The following is a 14,338-nucleotide window of genomic DNA, read 5'->3' on the forward strand; positions in this document are numbered from 1 at the left end:
CAGGTGGTAGGGATCGCCAGCCGAGTAGAGGGCATGTGGGACCAGGAGAGAGAAGATAGTCGAGGCTACGAGAGAGAGTACATGCGAGATCAGGAGAGAGAGGAAAGGGAGGTGAGGAGGCCTCGTAGACCGGAGAGATCTACTGGTCCTTATTTTAGAGGCAGGGTACGACATGGTAGAGGTTTTGTGGGTCAGCCAGTTCAGTTTGCACTTCAGGCTTCGCACAATATTTCGGGTGCTCATGGGTCTCAGAGTACCCGTACCGCACAATTCCCACAACCACGTCAGCAGAGAGGTTGCTTCGAGTGTGGAGATACCGGCCACAGGGTGAGAGATTGTCCTAGACTTCGGACAGGTGTGTCACATCAGAGTATTCAGGCGAGTAGAGGGCGCCCAAGATGGGAAGGCCCGACCCGTTGATGTGTTTCATATAGTAGGCTCGAGGTCACTATGCCAGATGATGTCATACATGTATTCTTTTGATTTGTTACAGAGGGGCACCATTCGTATTTTGATTCGGTCCTACTTATCGGGGCGAGTTCCCCTACTTGTTGTCCTACATATGGGTGCGTTTATGACTCAGTATTATGTTTAGGTGTTTACCCCTATTGGGAGACTCTATGAGTGGTAGCCCGTGTCTATCATTTGTTTCTATTCATTATTACGAGACTAGAAGTGAATTCATGTTGTCCATTATGGCAGGTTGATGTGATTCCTGAGTAAATTGATTATAAATTGTGATTTGATACTCTATCGGGATGAGAGTTTAGCAAGTGTTGAGATTTTATTGGCAAAATTGAGTTAGTGAAAGATTTCCATTTGTATGATGTGTATTCGACTTCTGATTCAGATTTGAGGGTGAGACCCTTGCTATTCCATGTGATTTGATATGTCTGAGTCGGGCTGCGTGCCGCGGTGGAGGGTGATGCCGGGATGAGATCCTTATGATTTGTTCATGTACTTTGATTTTTCATTTTGAATTGATTCGTAGTAGGGTATTGTAAGAAAGTTGTGCCTGTCGGGCTTGTTTGATATTTATCTTATGTGTTTCCCTTTACATACTTAGTCCATTTCGTTATGTGCTTCTTGAGTTTTGGCTTGCGGGGTGTGTTCCCGGTGGTGTTAGTTTTGATTTGTTGAATTGGGTGTATAGTTATGAGGTCTTCGTGTTTCTTGCATCATTATCAGCATTGTGGAGGTTTGAAACAGGTTGCTAACGGATATGGGTCTAATTGCCGGTGCTGGTTTTGATTTCGGGCAGCTATTGTGATCAGAAATGTTATCATGGGCCTATGTATGGCGTTTTGTTGTGTGGTCGTACCTTGTAGGTGTAGGCATGAGTTGTTACAGCTGGTTGAGACTGTTATCGGTTATGGATTTAGAATCGGGTCTTTTGAAGACAAATGGAAGTTAAGCATTTTGACTCTAAGGCTTATCAGTATTGGCTGAAATGATGAATTACAGTTGGGATGGTGTCATCAGGCTTATATGGATTGGGGTGACGTGGAGTCGCCCGCGGGTGTGTGTTGGATATGTACCTTCAGTGATTTAAAGACTTCGAGGCGATTCTTAGCACGTTCGAGGACGAACGTTGGTTTAAGAGGGGAAGGATGTAACGACCTGGCCGGTCATTTTGAGAATTTAAGTCCCGCCCGACGGCATAAGGCCCTGAGCAACTTCATATTATGTGTATTGACTTGCGTGCGTGGTTGAATTTAGTTACCGGATGATTCAGAGTGATTTGGGACACTTAGTCCCTAAAACGGAAGCTTAAGTCTTGGAATTTTGACCGTAGTCGGAACTATGTGAAGATGACTCCGGAATGGAGTTCCGTCAGTTCCATTAGCTTCGTTGGGTGATTTTGGACTTAGGAGCATGTCTGGACTGTAAATCTGAGGTCTGTAGCTGATTGAGGCTTGAAATGGCGAAAGTCAAATTTTTGGAGATTTGGACCGGAATTGGACTTTTTGATATCGGGGTCGGAATGCAATTCCGAGAGTTGGAACAGCTCCGTTATGTTATTTGGGACTTGCGTGCAAAATTTGACGTCATTCCGGATTGATTTGATAGGTTTTGGCACGAGTTTTAGAAGTTGAAAGATTTGAAATTTATGAGTTCGATTCATGGTGCGATTTGTGGATTCGACGCTGTTTAATGTGACTTTAAGGCTCGACTAAGTTCGTATGGTGTATTAGGATTGGTTGGTATGATTGGTTGAGGTCCCGGTGGCCTCGGGTGAGTTTCGGGTGCTTAACGGATTAAAAGTTTGATTTGTGTTACTGCTAGGTCTTCAGGCTTCTGGTATTTTCGCACCTGTGAAGAAGAGATCGCAGGTGCGAGAGCGCATGTGCGGAGAGGCAAGCGCAGAAGCGGAAAAATGGAGGAGTGCCAGGGGTCGCAGGTGCGAGGAAAATTCCGCATCTGTGATTCCCGCAGATGCGAAGATTGAGGCGCAGGTGTGAGAAGAACTGGACTTGACAGTCTCCGAAGGTGCGGAGAAATTGTGCGCATCAGCGGCTCCGCAGAAGTGGATTTTTGGCGCACAGAAGCGAGAGGAAGCGCATGTGCGGTTGGACATGCGCACCTGCGGTCGCGCAGATGCGGCTAGTTATGCGCAAGTGCGGTCACGCCTGGGCAGAAAAGAGAAATCCGAGGGTTTGGTTTTATTCTTTGTTTTTGGACTTGAGATCTCGGAATTTGGCAATTTTCGAGAGTTTTTCAAAGGAAACTTTGGGGGTAATGATTTCTAACTCGTTTTTGGTTGTTTTCCATTAATCCATAGTTGTTTTCTCCATTTAGTTTCGGGTTTGGATTGAAAACTTAGGAAAAATGGGAAGAAGTTCTTCAACTAAGAGTTTTGAGTTTTGATTGGGATTTATACATCAGATTTGGATAATTTTGGTACGAGTGAACTCGCGAGTGAATGAGTGTTCGTATTTTGTGACTTTTATCCGATTCCGAGACGTGGGCCCGGCTCGACTTTTTTTAGGGCGAATTTCGGAATTTTTATTAAATATTGATTTCATTGAATAGATAAGTTTATTATTGTTGTATTCATGTTATGCAATTGTGTTTGGCTAGATTTGGGCCATTCGGAGTCGGATAATTGAGGAAAGGACATTCTTACGGACTGTTTGAGCTTGGTTCGAGGTAAGTATCTGGCCTAACCTTGTGTGGGGGATTTTTCCCTTAGGATTTGAGTCTTCTATGTTGATTTGTAGTCCATGCACGCGAGGTGACGAGTGCGTGCTCGGACTTATTTGTGAAAAGTTGGCCTTTTAGGATTCTTAGGTTCTTATATTCACTAAGTATGAAGTTGTTCTTGATATGATTAAGTTCATATTTACTAGTTTTGCCTCTACATACTTTAATTAAAATTATTGCTGTCATGATTCACTCTTATTGCCTATTTGACTCTTATTTGACTTAACTGAAGATTTTACCTCCTCTATTGTCATGCTATCTTTTCATAACTGCTTATCTTTATTTGAAATTATTATTGTATCATATTATAATTTGTTCAGTCTTAATTGAGGTTATGATTATCTTTCCGCTGATTATCCTTAATCTAATTGTTGAAAATCCTTAGTAATTTCTCAACCTTAAAAGAAGTTTTAGATATCATATTTCTTAGTCGACTTGTTTTATTTGGAATTATTTGACTCGTATTAGTTTCCCTGTTGTTGAAATGTATATTGTGGGATCGTTGATACACATTAGTTTCCACTTTGTTGAGTTGTTCTCTTTACGCCTATCATTCTTTATTGTGGTTGTTCCTTGTGATTTGGTCCCATATTTTTCCTTTGATTTAAAAGTTCTTGAGTTGACTTACTTGTCGTACTTTGTATTATTGCCATTGTTGTTGTTGTATTTGTTGTGGTGATGCACGAGGTTTCTGCCGTGCGGTTGTTATTATTGTGATGCACGAGGTTTCTGCCGTGCGGTTGTTGTTATGGGGTTGCACGAGGTTTCTGTTGTGCTATTGTTACTATTGATATTTGCACATGCAGCGTGACAAGGTGGGATATATATATATATGTGTGGGTTGCGCATGTGGCGAGACAAGGTGGGAACATTATTATGCACGTGTGGCGAGACAAGGCGGACATTTATATTACTATTGCACACGTGGCGAGACAAGGTGGGCTGTGTCAGGGATTGATTTGTGGTGATTTGTGGCCTGGGGGCATTCTTGTTGTTGATATTTGTGAAGTGGTATACATACTTGTGTGAGCTTTATCTTGTGAAAGCTTTGAGAAAATATTCTACGTGTTGTCCGTTCTTTTTCCTTATGCTTATTTGCTGATATGGACTATGGTAGGATACTTGCACAAGCATATATATAGTTAAGCACTCTTATCGGATAAGAGGTGCTCTTGATATTGTTGAGCATAGATGCTCTCCCTCGTTTACTTGTCTTCTATGCGAGAATGGCTCTATTGGCACGTGAGTCGTCAGTGTGGTTATGAGGTGTTATGAGGGCATAGGATGCCAAGTGTTAGGGTTCGGGTATTGAGACCCGTGAGTTGTGAATTGTCCAAGGTTCGGTACCTCGTGGAGTTGTTGACTAAAACCTGATGTAAAAGCGGTTGTAATTACTGAGTTATTACTTGTCCTTGCTGTATTCGTGATTTCGGATTTAGGTTGCGTTCCATTTACTTTGTCTGCATCATTTTCATGATATTCCGCTGATACTTGTTGTTTTCTTGCTATAATGCCATTACTGTATTGTAAGCCATATTGCATAGTCTTTATGTATACATCATACTTCTGTTATTCATGTGCTTATATTTGTTCAGTTTATTAGACCAATGGGTGTCTTGACTGTTCCTCATCACTACTCCACCGAGGTTAGTCTTGATACTTACTGGGCACCGTTGTGGTGTGCTCATGCTACTCTTCTGCACATTTTTGTGCAGATCCAGGTACTTGTTCGTTAGCTAGCTGTGTGGACTGTTACTGTGGAGACTCAAGGTAAACCTGCTGCTGCGTTCGCAGGCTTCGGAGTCACCTTCTAGTTTTCGTTTTGACCTGTTTATCCTTATTTCTGGATAGTTGTATTTAGAAATGTTCTAGCAAACACTCTGTAGAGCTTATGACTTGTACTACCGGTTTTGGGAATTTTTAAGAGATTCTAATTAAATAATGTTGTTGTTTTAATTATTGTTAGACTTACCTAGTCCCTAAGACTAGGTGCCATCACGATACCCAACGGAGGAAAAATTGGGTCGTGACAATTTTATTCATCGGGTCATTTTTTGTGGGACTGTAAAGTTTTAGGAGATTCGGAGTCGGTCACCCGATTTCATGCGGTTGGCGTGGACTAGAACACACGATGATCTGGTAATCGTCCTGAATTTATGTTTTAATTTTTGATAGGACTGCAAAATTTTAAGAGATTCGGAGTCGATCGCCGAATTCATGCAGATGGCGTGGACTATAGCACACGAAAATATGAGAATCGTCCTGAATTTTCGTTTATGGCCCTAGAACACCAAAAAATAAGGAACGATCATGGAAAAGCGATGACTATTTTTTATTAGGTTATTTTTTATGGGCTCACAAAATTTTAGGAGATTCGGAGCCGGTCACCCAAATTAGTGCTTTTAGCGTAGACTATAGCACACGAAAATCTGGGAATCGTTCTAAATTCCTTTTTTATGGCCCTAAAATGTCAAAAAAAATGAGGAAAAATATTGTTCATTAGGTTATTTTTTATTGGCCCGCAAAATTTTAGGAGATTCGGAGTTGGTCGCCCGAATTCATGCAGATAGCGTGGACTAGCGTACGAAAATCTGGGAATCATCTTGAATCCCCGTTTTATGGCCCTAAAAGGCCAAAATATAGGGAACGGTCATGGCGAAGCGATGATTATTATTCATTAGGTCATTTTTTATGGGCCTACAAAATTTTAGGATATTTGGGGCCGGTCGCCCGAATTCACGAAGATGGCATAGACTATAGCACCCAAAAAATGTGGGAATCGTCCTTAATTCCTAAAACGCCAAAAAAATAAGGAATGGTCATGGCGCAACGATGACTATTGTTCATCGTTTCATTTTTATGAGCCCGCAAAATTTTAAGAGATTCGTAGCCGGTCGCCTGAATTCATGCAGATATGTGGACTATAGCACAGGAAAATATTGGAATCGTCCTAAATTTTGTTTTATGCTCTAAAACGTCAAAAAATGAGGAACGGATGTGGCAGAGCGATAACTTTTGTTCATTAAGTCATTTTTATGGTCTCGCAATATTATAGGAGATTAGGAGGCAGTCACACGAAGTTAGCAAATGGCGTGGACTATATATCGCACGAAAGTTTGGGAATCGTCCTGAATTTCCTTTTTATGGCCCTAAAATGCAAAAAAATGAGGAACGGTCATGGTAAAACGATGACTATTGTTCATTAGATCATTTTTTATAGACCCACAAAATTTTAGGAGATTCCGGGCCGGTCGCCCGAATTCATGTAAATGACGTGGACTATATAGCACACGAAAATCTGGGAATTGTCTTGAATTCTTGTTTTATGGCCCTAAAATACTAAAAAATGATGAACAGTCATGGCGAAGCAATGGCTATTGTTCATTAGATCATTTTTTATGGGCCCGTAAAATTTGAGTATATTCGGAGTCGGTCGCCCGAATTCGTGTAGATGGTGTGAACGAATATCTAGAAATCGTCCTGAAGCCAAAAAAAAAAAAAGAAGGAACGGTCATGGCAAAGCAATGACTATTGTTCATTTGATCGTTTTTATGGGCCCGTAAAATTTTAGGATATTCAGAGCTCGTCGCCCGAATTCCTGAAGATTGCGTGGATTAATAGCATACGAAAAATAAAAAAGCATCCTGAATTCTTGTTTTATGACCCTAAAACGCCAAAAAAGGAGGAACGGTCATCACAAAGCGATAAATATTGTTCATTAGGTCGTTTCTTATTGGCCCACAAAATTTTAGACGATTCTCCCTTGAATACATGAAGATGGGCACACAAAAAATATCGTCTTGAATTTCTGTTTTATGGCCCTAAAATGCCAAAAAGATAGTAGTAGTCAAGAAGAATCAATGACTATTGTTCATTGGGTCAAAATTATCATTCAATGGGAACTTATCCCTGCACTAAAAGTAACAACAACATTAAACCAAGTTAAATTTTACAAGTGGGATCTCATGAGGGTAGTGTATACGCATCCCTTGCTCCTACCTGGGGAAGGTAGAGATGTTATTTTTGATAGACACTCGGCTCAAGAAAGAAGAAAAAGAAACAATAAAAATAAGCAATATGACAACAAACTTTGCTCCCAGGCACGAGTCCCTAGGAAGGAGTCACAAACACTTTCTGGCGAGTGTGTCTACTATGTGATGTTAGTTTGTGTTTAGACCAACTTAGTTTTTTCTTCAATTATTCCTTAGTGATTATGTTAAAAACTTAATTCTCTTTTAATCATGGAAAACAGAATCTATTTTAACGCGGGTGGTAAGTCTTTTGATATTACAGAAAATAAAGATAGAGCAGAGGTTTGGTATGAATGGGTGGAGAGGAAGTCAAATTTCATGAGAAAGATAACTTTGAGTCGGAAGGTTATGTTGTGGTTATGTAAGCTTCTGCATATTGCTTCAGATGGGAAAGGGAATGAGTTCAGGAGATGGAGGACCCGGGATCATGTCTTCAGTTTTTACTGTGCCAAGAAGATCAATGACCATGGCAAGTTCATAAGTGTGGTTGCAGTGCAAGGGGTACGTAGAGCAGTTATTATCCTTCCAGAAGTTTCATCCAATGTAGGGTGGAAGGTACTTGCTTTAAAGATAGAAAGGTTCATTAATAGGGAGCCTCCTGCTACACAGAGACAACCTACAGTAGTTCCAGTTGCGAATCTTTCGTACAGAGGTGCTTTCAGGTCCGACAAGTGGGAAGCAAAAGGAGCCTCAACATCATCGTCCGAGAACCGGTCGAAAGTACAATGCATAGTGATGAATGGTCATGTTATAGGTGATGAAGACGTGTTGAGCAGGTGTCTGATCGGGAGCTTCGCAATCAACAAGGAGGTGCCTACTCTTTCTGATATCCAGAGATGGGCTAGCAACAAATGGAATGCAATTCCAGGGGTCCAGATGTATGAGTTACATGGGACAAAATTCTTATTTGAGTTTCCTTCCAGAAAATTAGCTGAACACACTAAACTTGGGGAATGGAGTTGGAGAAATAATTTATTGAGTCTTGATTGGTTGTCGCCGGTTGCAGAGTATTTACCGGCCACTGCCAATCTCGAGTGGGTGTGGATAAGAGTATTGGGATTACCACTCCATCTATGGTCACAATGAATTTTCAAGGAGATCGATGATAGATGTGGTGGTTGGATCAAAACAGAGGAAGAAACTTCTCTGCGTAACCATCTTAAATGGGCTAGTCTAAAAGTGAAGGGCCTAGTTGCAGCAGTTCCTAGTAGCATTGAGGTAGAAAAAAATAGAATTATCTTCATAATTCCATTTGGTGTGAGGCGCCGGTGATATGGAGATTTGTTTCAGAGGTTTCAGCGGTGAACAGGGGAGACACAAACAGTAACTATGATATAGGGGTTAAAAGGGGTGATGGAATCATGGCCTAGTGGATAAAGAGGTGCAAGTTGGGAAGTATTCAACTGGGCCACAAGGTATGGGCCAAGGGAGTTTTTAAATTTCTGGGTCTAATTGTGGGTCATTAAAGAGTCCAGATATGGGAATTAAAAATAGATTGGGTTCTATTAATAAGCCCGACCCAATGAAAACAGAGATATTAGCGAACATTAGCACAAGGGAATCACTTGCTATGGTTGCACTGATGGAGAGAGAAGAAGATATCTGCAACACAGAATCAACAGAACTAATGAACGTGCAAGGGTTTGAGGAAATGGCTAGATCAACATGTCGTGAAAGAGAAACTACTCCATTTTCTTCTCCTATTTCTGTTACAAAGAAACTGTAAGATGTAGTAGTACATGAGGAACCCACAGAAGTAATGAGCATGCAAGGTGAGGAGCAGATGGGTAGAGCATCTTGCTCTCAGAGAGAAATTATTCCATTTTCTTCTCTTTCTTCTGGATTAAACCAATTGATGGATGAAGAAGACCACGAGACATGGTCCGTGGATGATGCATAACCTCTAGATGTGCAATTTATCGAGGCAGAGATAGAGGCTTCTTTGTGGGTTCATAAATACGTTCTAAAATTGAGCAAGACTTACGAGGTAAATTTTCAAGGTTGTGAAAGGAAAGCTCTAGAGCTGTTTCTCAAAATTGATAGGCATAGACAAGAGTTGAGGAAGGCGTCAACAATGAAGATGTGCACGACTCCAAAAAGAAAAAAAGGGAGTTTGGAGGTTCAGAATTTAGTGTTCAATATGAATTTTCCGGAGTCAAGCTCTAGGAATAGAGGGAAATCTATTAGCAATGTGTATCAACGAAGGTCAATATTATCTCTTGGAACGTTAGGGGATTAAATCATGTTAACAAAAGAAGAGTGGTGAAACTATTAATTAAGAATTGGAAGGCAGACATTTATTGTCTTCAAGAATCCAAGCTTGAAGGGGATGTACAGGGGTATGTGAAACAGATATGGGGTTATAGATGGGTAAAATTTGGGTGTCTAGAGGCTAGCGGTACAAGAGGGCATTTTGCTATTATGGGATAGCAAAGTATGGAGGGGGGAAGTAGTCAATATTGGGAGTTATTCCATAACCTGTAGTTTCTTTTCTATAAATCAAAAACTTTCATGGCATTTATCTGTGGTATATGGGCCTTATTGTAGAATAGAGAGGGAGAATGTTTGGTGGGAGTTAGCTAATTTTAGGGGAGTTTTTGAAGGGCCTTGAGTTGTTTGTGGTGATTTTAACGTTACAAGATTTATGGAGGAAAGAAGGGGATACAATAGAATTTCAAGAGCTATAAGAGAGTTTACTGATTTTGTAGAGGATTTAGAGTTTATTGATCCACCACTTGAAGAGAAAATTTACACATAGAGCAGGGGAGTTAATTCTCGTATAGCGTCGAGATTGGATAGGTTTATGTTCTCGGTTGACTGGCATGAAAAGTTTAGGAATGTCAAACAAGTTATTCTTCCAAAAGTTTTCTCAGATCATTCTCCTATTTCTATGCAATGTGGGGTTTGGGAGAACACAAAATCCTATTTTAAGTTTGAAAATTGGTGGTTGGGAAAGAGGAGTTCAAGGATAAAATAGCTTCCTGGTGGATTTATTTTGATGTACAGGGCAGACCTGATTATGTTCTAGCCAAAAAACTCAGGTTGTTGATAGTTAAGCTGAAAGAATGGAGGACAGGTCAAGGGAAAAATTTGGAGGTTCTGAAAACTATCTGTTTGAACAAAATTCTTGTACTAGATGTGGTTCAAGAATCCAAGGATCTTTCTGAAGATGAGTCGGTGCAAAAGGCTAGCCTAGTCATAGAATTGGAAGAGATTGCCAAAAATGAGGAGTTAATTTAGAGGCAGAAATCAAGAGTTCAATGGTTAAAACAAGAGTATCGAAATACTAAATATTTTCAGAGGATTGCAAATGCCCACAGAAGGTTCAACAACATTGACAAGCTCAACATTAATGGGATACAAGTGGATGAAAAGGAAGTTATAAAGGGTGAGATCTTAGCTTTTTATCAGCACTTATACACTGAATCTGAAGCATGGAGGCCAGAGTTAAATTTTTCAGATTGTCCTAGAATTAGTGAGGCAGAGAAGCAATGGCTACAGAGGGAGTTTGAAGAGCAAGAAATCATTGAGGGATTGAAGGATTGTGCAGCAGACAAAGCTCCGGAGTTTGAAGAGCAAGAAATCATAAGGGATTCAATGCTGGAAGGTGGTGAAAGAAGATTTGATGAATACTTTTCAAAACTTCCACTCACAGGAATTGTTTGAGAAGAGCTTTAATGCTACTTATGTAGCATTAATTCCAAAGAAGGCTGGGGCGATGGAACTAAAAGATTACAGACCTATAAGTCTCATAACTAGTCTGTATAAGATCATTTCAAAGGTGTTGACAAAGAGATTGAAGACAGTCATTCACAAACTGGTTGACACTCAACAAATGGCTTTTATCAAAGGTAGGCAGACCATGGATGCATCCCTAATAGCAAACGAATGTGTTGATTACAGGGTTAAAAGTAAGATCGTTGGGATCCTTGGCAAACTGGATATTGAGAAGGACTATGACCATATAAACTGAAACTATTTTATGAAAACTCTGAAGAATATGGGCTTTGGAAGCAAGTGGATCAAATGGATAGGTTTCTGCATCAGCACTGTTAAGTTTTCCATTCTAGTTAATGGTTCTCCAGATGGTTTCTTTTTCTTTACAGAGAGGGCTAAGGCAAGAAGACCCTCTGTTTCCTTTCCTTTTTATAATTGTAATGGAAGGTCTGAATAGTATGATTAAGAAGGCAAATCGGGATAGGTTGATAAGGGATTTCAAGGCAGTGAATAATGTCAGTAGCAATCTAGAGATTACTCATCTACTTTATGCGGATGATTCTTTGGTGTTCTGTGATGCTAAAGAAGAGCAAGTTAGACATCTGAGGTTGATCTTATCTGTCTTTGAAGCTGTCTCACAGTTACATGTCAATTGGAGTAAGTAACAGGTGTACACAATTAATGAGGTCACCAACATTCAAAGATTGGCAGGGGTGCTAGGTTGTCAAGTGAGAAATCTCCCAACAACATATTTGTGGATGCCCTTGAGAGCAAAAAATAGATCCCAGGAATTATGGAATGAGGTGTTGGAGAGGTGTGAAAAGAAACTTGCTATATGGAAAGGAAATTATCTTTCTCTTGGATGGAGGATTACTTTAGTCAATAGTGTACTAGATGTTCTTCCTACTTACATGATGTCTCTTTTCCCAATTCCTGTAAAAGTTGAGATAAGAGTGGATGCTTTAAGGAGGAAATTCATATGGCAAGGGAAAAAGGAGAAGAAGGCCTACAATTTGGTAAAATAGAGCATTTTGCTTAAAAGCAAGAGGGGTGGAGGTTTGGGAATCAGACAACATAACAAGAGTTTACATATGAAGTGGCTATGGAGATTTTCTCTGGAGGATCAAGCTTTATGGAGAAAGGTTATCTGTGAAAAATATGGGGCAGATGGAAGGTGGTGTACAGCAGGAGCTTCTAGACCCTATGGTGTAAGTGTATGGAAGTCAATTAGAAATTTATGGCCAGGATTTATCAGCAATGTTAGAAACAAAGTGGGGAATGACAATAAAACTTCTTTCTGGAATGATGATTGGATTGGTAATGGACCTCTTAAAGAGGTTTTTCCATATTTGTTCACTATAGTGCAACAACCGCAAACTACTGTGGCTGAGGTATGGAGTATGCAGGGGTGGAATGTTACATTCAGAAGGTTCCTCAATGACTGGGAGGTTACGAGAGTGATTGAATTCTACAAATTGTTGGATGGCTTTAAGGGCATCACAGAAGAAGAGGACATGCTTATATGGAAAGAAACAACGGAGGAGTATATACTGTAAAGTCAGCATATGGAATCTTAAATAGCTCTGGTCACATGAACAATGGGACATGGCACTGGAAGCACATCTGGAAGGTGAAAATCCCTTTTAAAGTGCCTTACTTTTGTTGGCTTGTAGTCAAAGAGGTTGTTCTAACTCATGACTATTTAATGAGGAGAGGAATGCTTATGTGTTCCAAATGTTTCTTGTGTAGAAAAGAGATTGAAACAAACAACCACCTCTTTTTACATTGCAAAGTAACTAGTAGGTTGTGGTATTTTTCATGAGTATAAAAGGTGTGAAATGGGCAATACCTAGGACAACTGCAGAAATGTTAGCTTGTTGGAATGACCCTGGTATTCTACTGAGGCAGAAGTGTGATCACCTAATTTTTGATCATATTTGAATTTTTTCATCACTTTTTAGTTGGTAAATATTTTTAAAGCTTTTGTTTTATCTTTTTGTATGTTTTTAAGAAAATTAAAAATAAAAAAAAATATTTTTAGATAATTAGTCTTCTTTTAATTTTTTAAATATATTTTATTAGTATATTTTTTGTTAGTCTAAAGACTTTCTATAAATAAATATTAAATATTTAGTACTTTAATCCTTTGGTTAGTAAGAAGTAGTATTTTACACTATTTACCAATTATCTCTAAATAAATAAATAAATAAGAGTAAAAAAAAATGAACGAAAAGGTGGCACAACGATGTGGCCTTGAAAATTTTGCACAAAACTTGCACATGCACTTTTCCCAATTGGCTACCCATTTTTCAAAAGCTCACATGGGGTAGGAATCCAATTTCTCCTTCCCCAATTTTCATTCTACTATACATATAACAAAAAGTCAAAGAGGGGGGAGGAAAGTCAAAAAGGAGAGGAGGAAAGAGAGGGGATCCGAGAGAGAAGAAAAAAGAGAGGAAGTTAGATCTGGGGACAGAGACCAGAGAGAGAAGAAAACGTAGCACAAAAATATATATATATACTACAAATGGATCTTATCTTTTTTATAGGGAGATACCATTCATAACACTCATTTTTTCACCATTAAAATCACCTCTAAAACTCCATATACCAATAACTTAACACCGCTGCCAAACACTACTACTTCTTCATAAAAGCCAATTGGGAGCTCAGCTAAAAATCAACCCATTTTCCACCCAAAAGCAGTCCCTAAATCAACACTCCAAACCCAGCAAAAAGAAAATAGTCCATAAATTATAACTTTTAAACCTAAAATCAAGCTAAAAAGAAAACCCAGCTATAGCAACACCATGAAACAACCTTTAAATCATCGTTGTTATTAGAGTTTCGGTCGAGGTTTAGTCAACTGCGAGATTTTCAACCACTGATTTTGGTTCGAAGCCGGCTTTGGTCTTTAAAGTTTCAAAGGGTGTTGACGTCATAGTCTTTGACGTAAAGGTCCACTTTTACTCTCATTGTAATTCTTCTGTTTCCTTTAATAATCATAAATTGGTAAGCTTTATTATTAATATTTTAGTGCTTAAATTTGTGCTCTACTGAACAATGTACTTTATGTTACTGTTCTGTTAACTTGATGTGATTGTATTGTTGTTTAAAGCATTTCCATTTTAGGATTATCTCTATGCTTGATTATAGGAATAATAGGGACTTAATAGTAATATCTTTAGTTACAATTATATCTAAATGCTACACTTCTCCCCAACAAATTTTATAATTTATGACTTTACAATAATCTCAAACTTAGGATTTGAACACTCATAAATACCGCTAGTACACTTTTAGGCGCATTTTAAACTTATTATCGTGATTATCTATACGTCCGAGTGACATAATTATGATTTTTAAAATAAATCAAGGTACGCGTT

At 39.3% G+C, this 14,338-nt stretch overlaps 1 protein-coding gene across 1 annotated transcript; it reads left to right on the top strand.

Moving 5' to 3' along the window:
* Positions 1-11,392: 11,392 nt before the first annotated feature.
* LOC107792821 (uncharacterized) lies at positions 11,393-12,508 on the top strand. The gene is made up of 3 exons (XM_075237612.1): positions 11,393-11,609; positions 11,664-11,968; positions 12,050-12,508. The coding sequence occupies exons 1-3, from the start codon at positions 11,393-11,395 to the stop codon at positions 12,506-12,508; spliced, it is 981 nt and encodes a 326-aa protein (XP_075093713.1).
* The last annotated feature ends 1,830 nt before the right edge of the window (positions 12,509-14,338 follow it).

Source organism: Nicotiana tabacum, chromosome 18 (genome assembly GCF_000715075.1).
Source record: "Nicotiana tabacum cultivar K326 chromosome 18, ASM71507v2, whole genome shotgun sequence".
Classification (NCBI taxonomy): domain Eukaryota; kingdom Viridiplantae; phylum Streptophyta; class Magnoliopsida; order Solanales; family Solanaceae; genus Nicotiana; species Nicotiana tabacum.

What these genes read in the sequence shown, in the direction of transcription:
- LOC107792821 (XM_075237612.1), top strand. Translation starts at nt 11,393, where the DNA reads ATGGAAGGTCTGAATAGTATGATTAAGAAGGCAAATCGGGATAGGTTG. An exon ending in ACAGTTACATGTCAATTGGA is followed by an intron (nt 11,610 to 11,663) that starts GTAAGTAACAGG and finishes AAAGATTGGCAG; the next exon opens with GGGTGCTAGGTTGTCAAGTG. An exon ending in AGAAGAAGGCCTACAATTTG is followed by an intron (nt 11,969 to 12,049) that starts GTAAAATAGAGC and finishes TTACATATGAAG; the next exon opens with TGGCTATGGAGATTTTCTCT.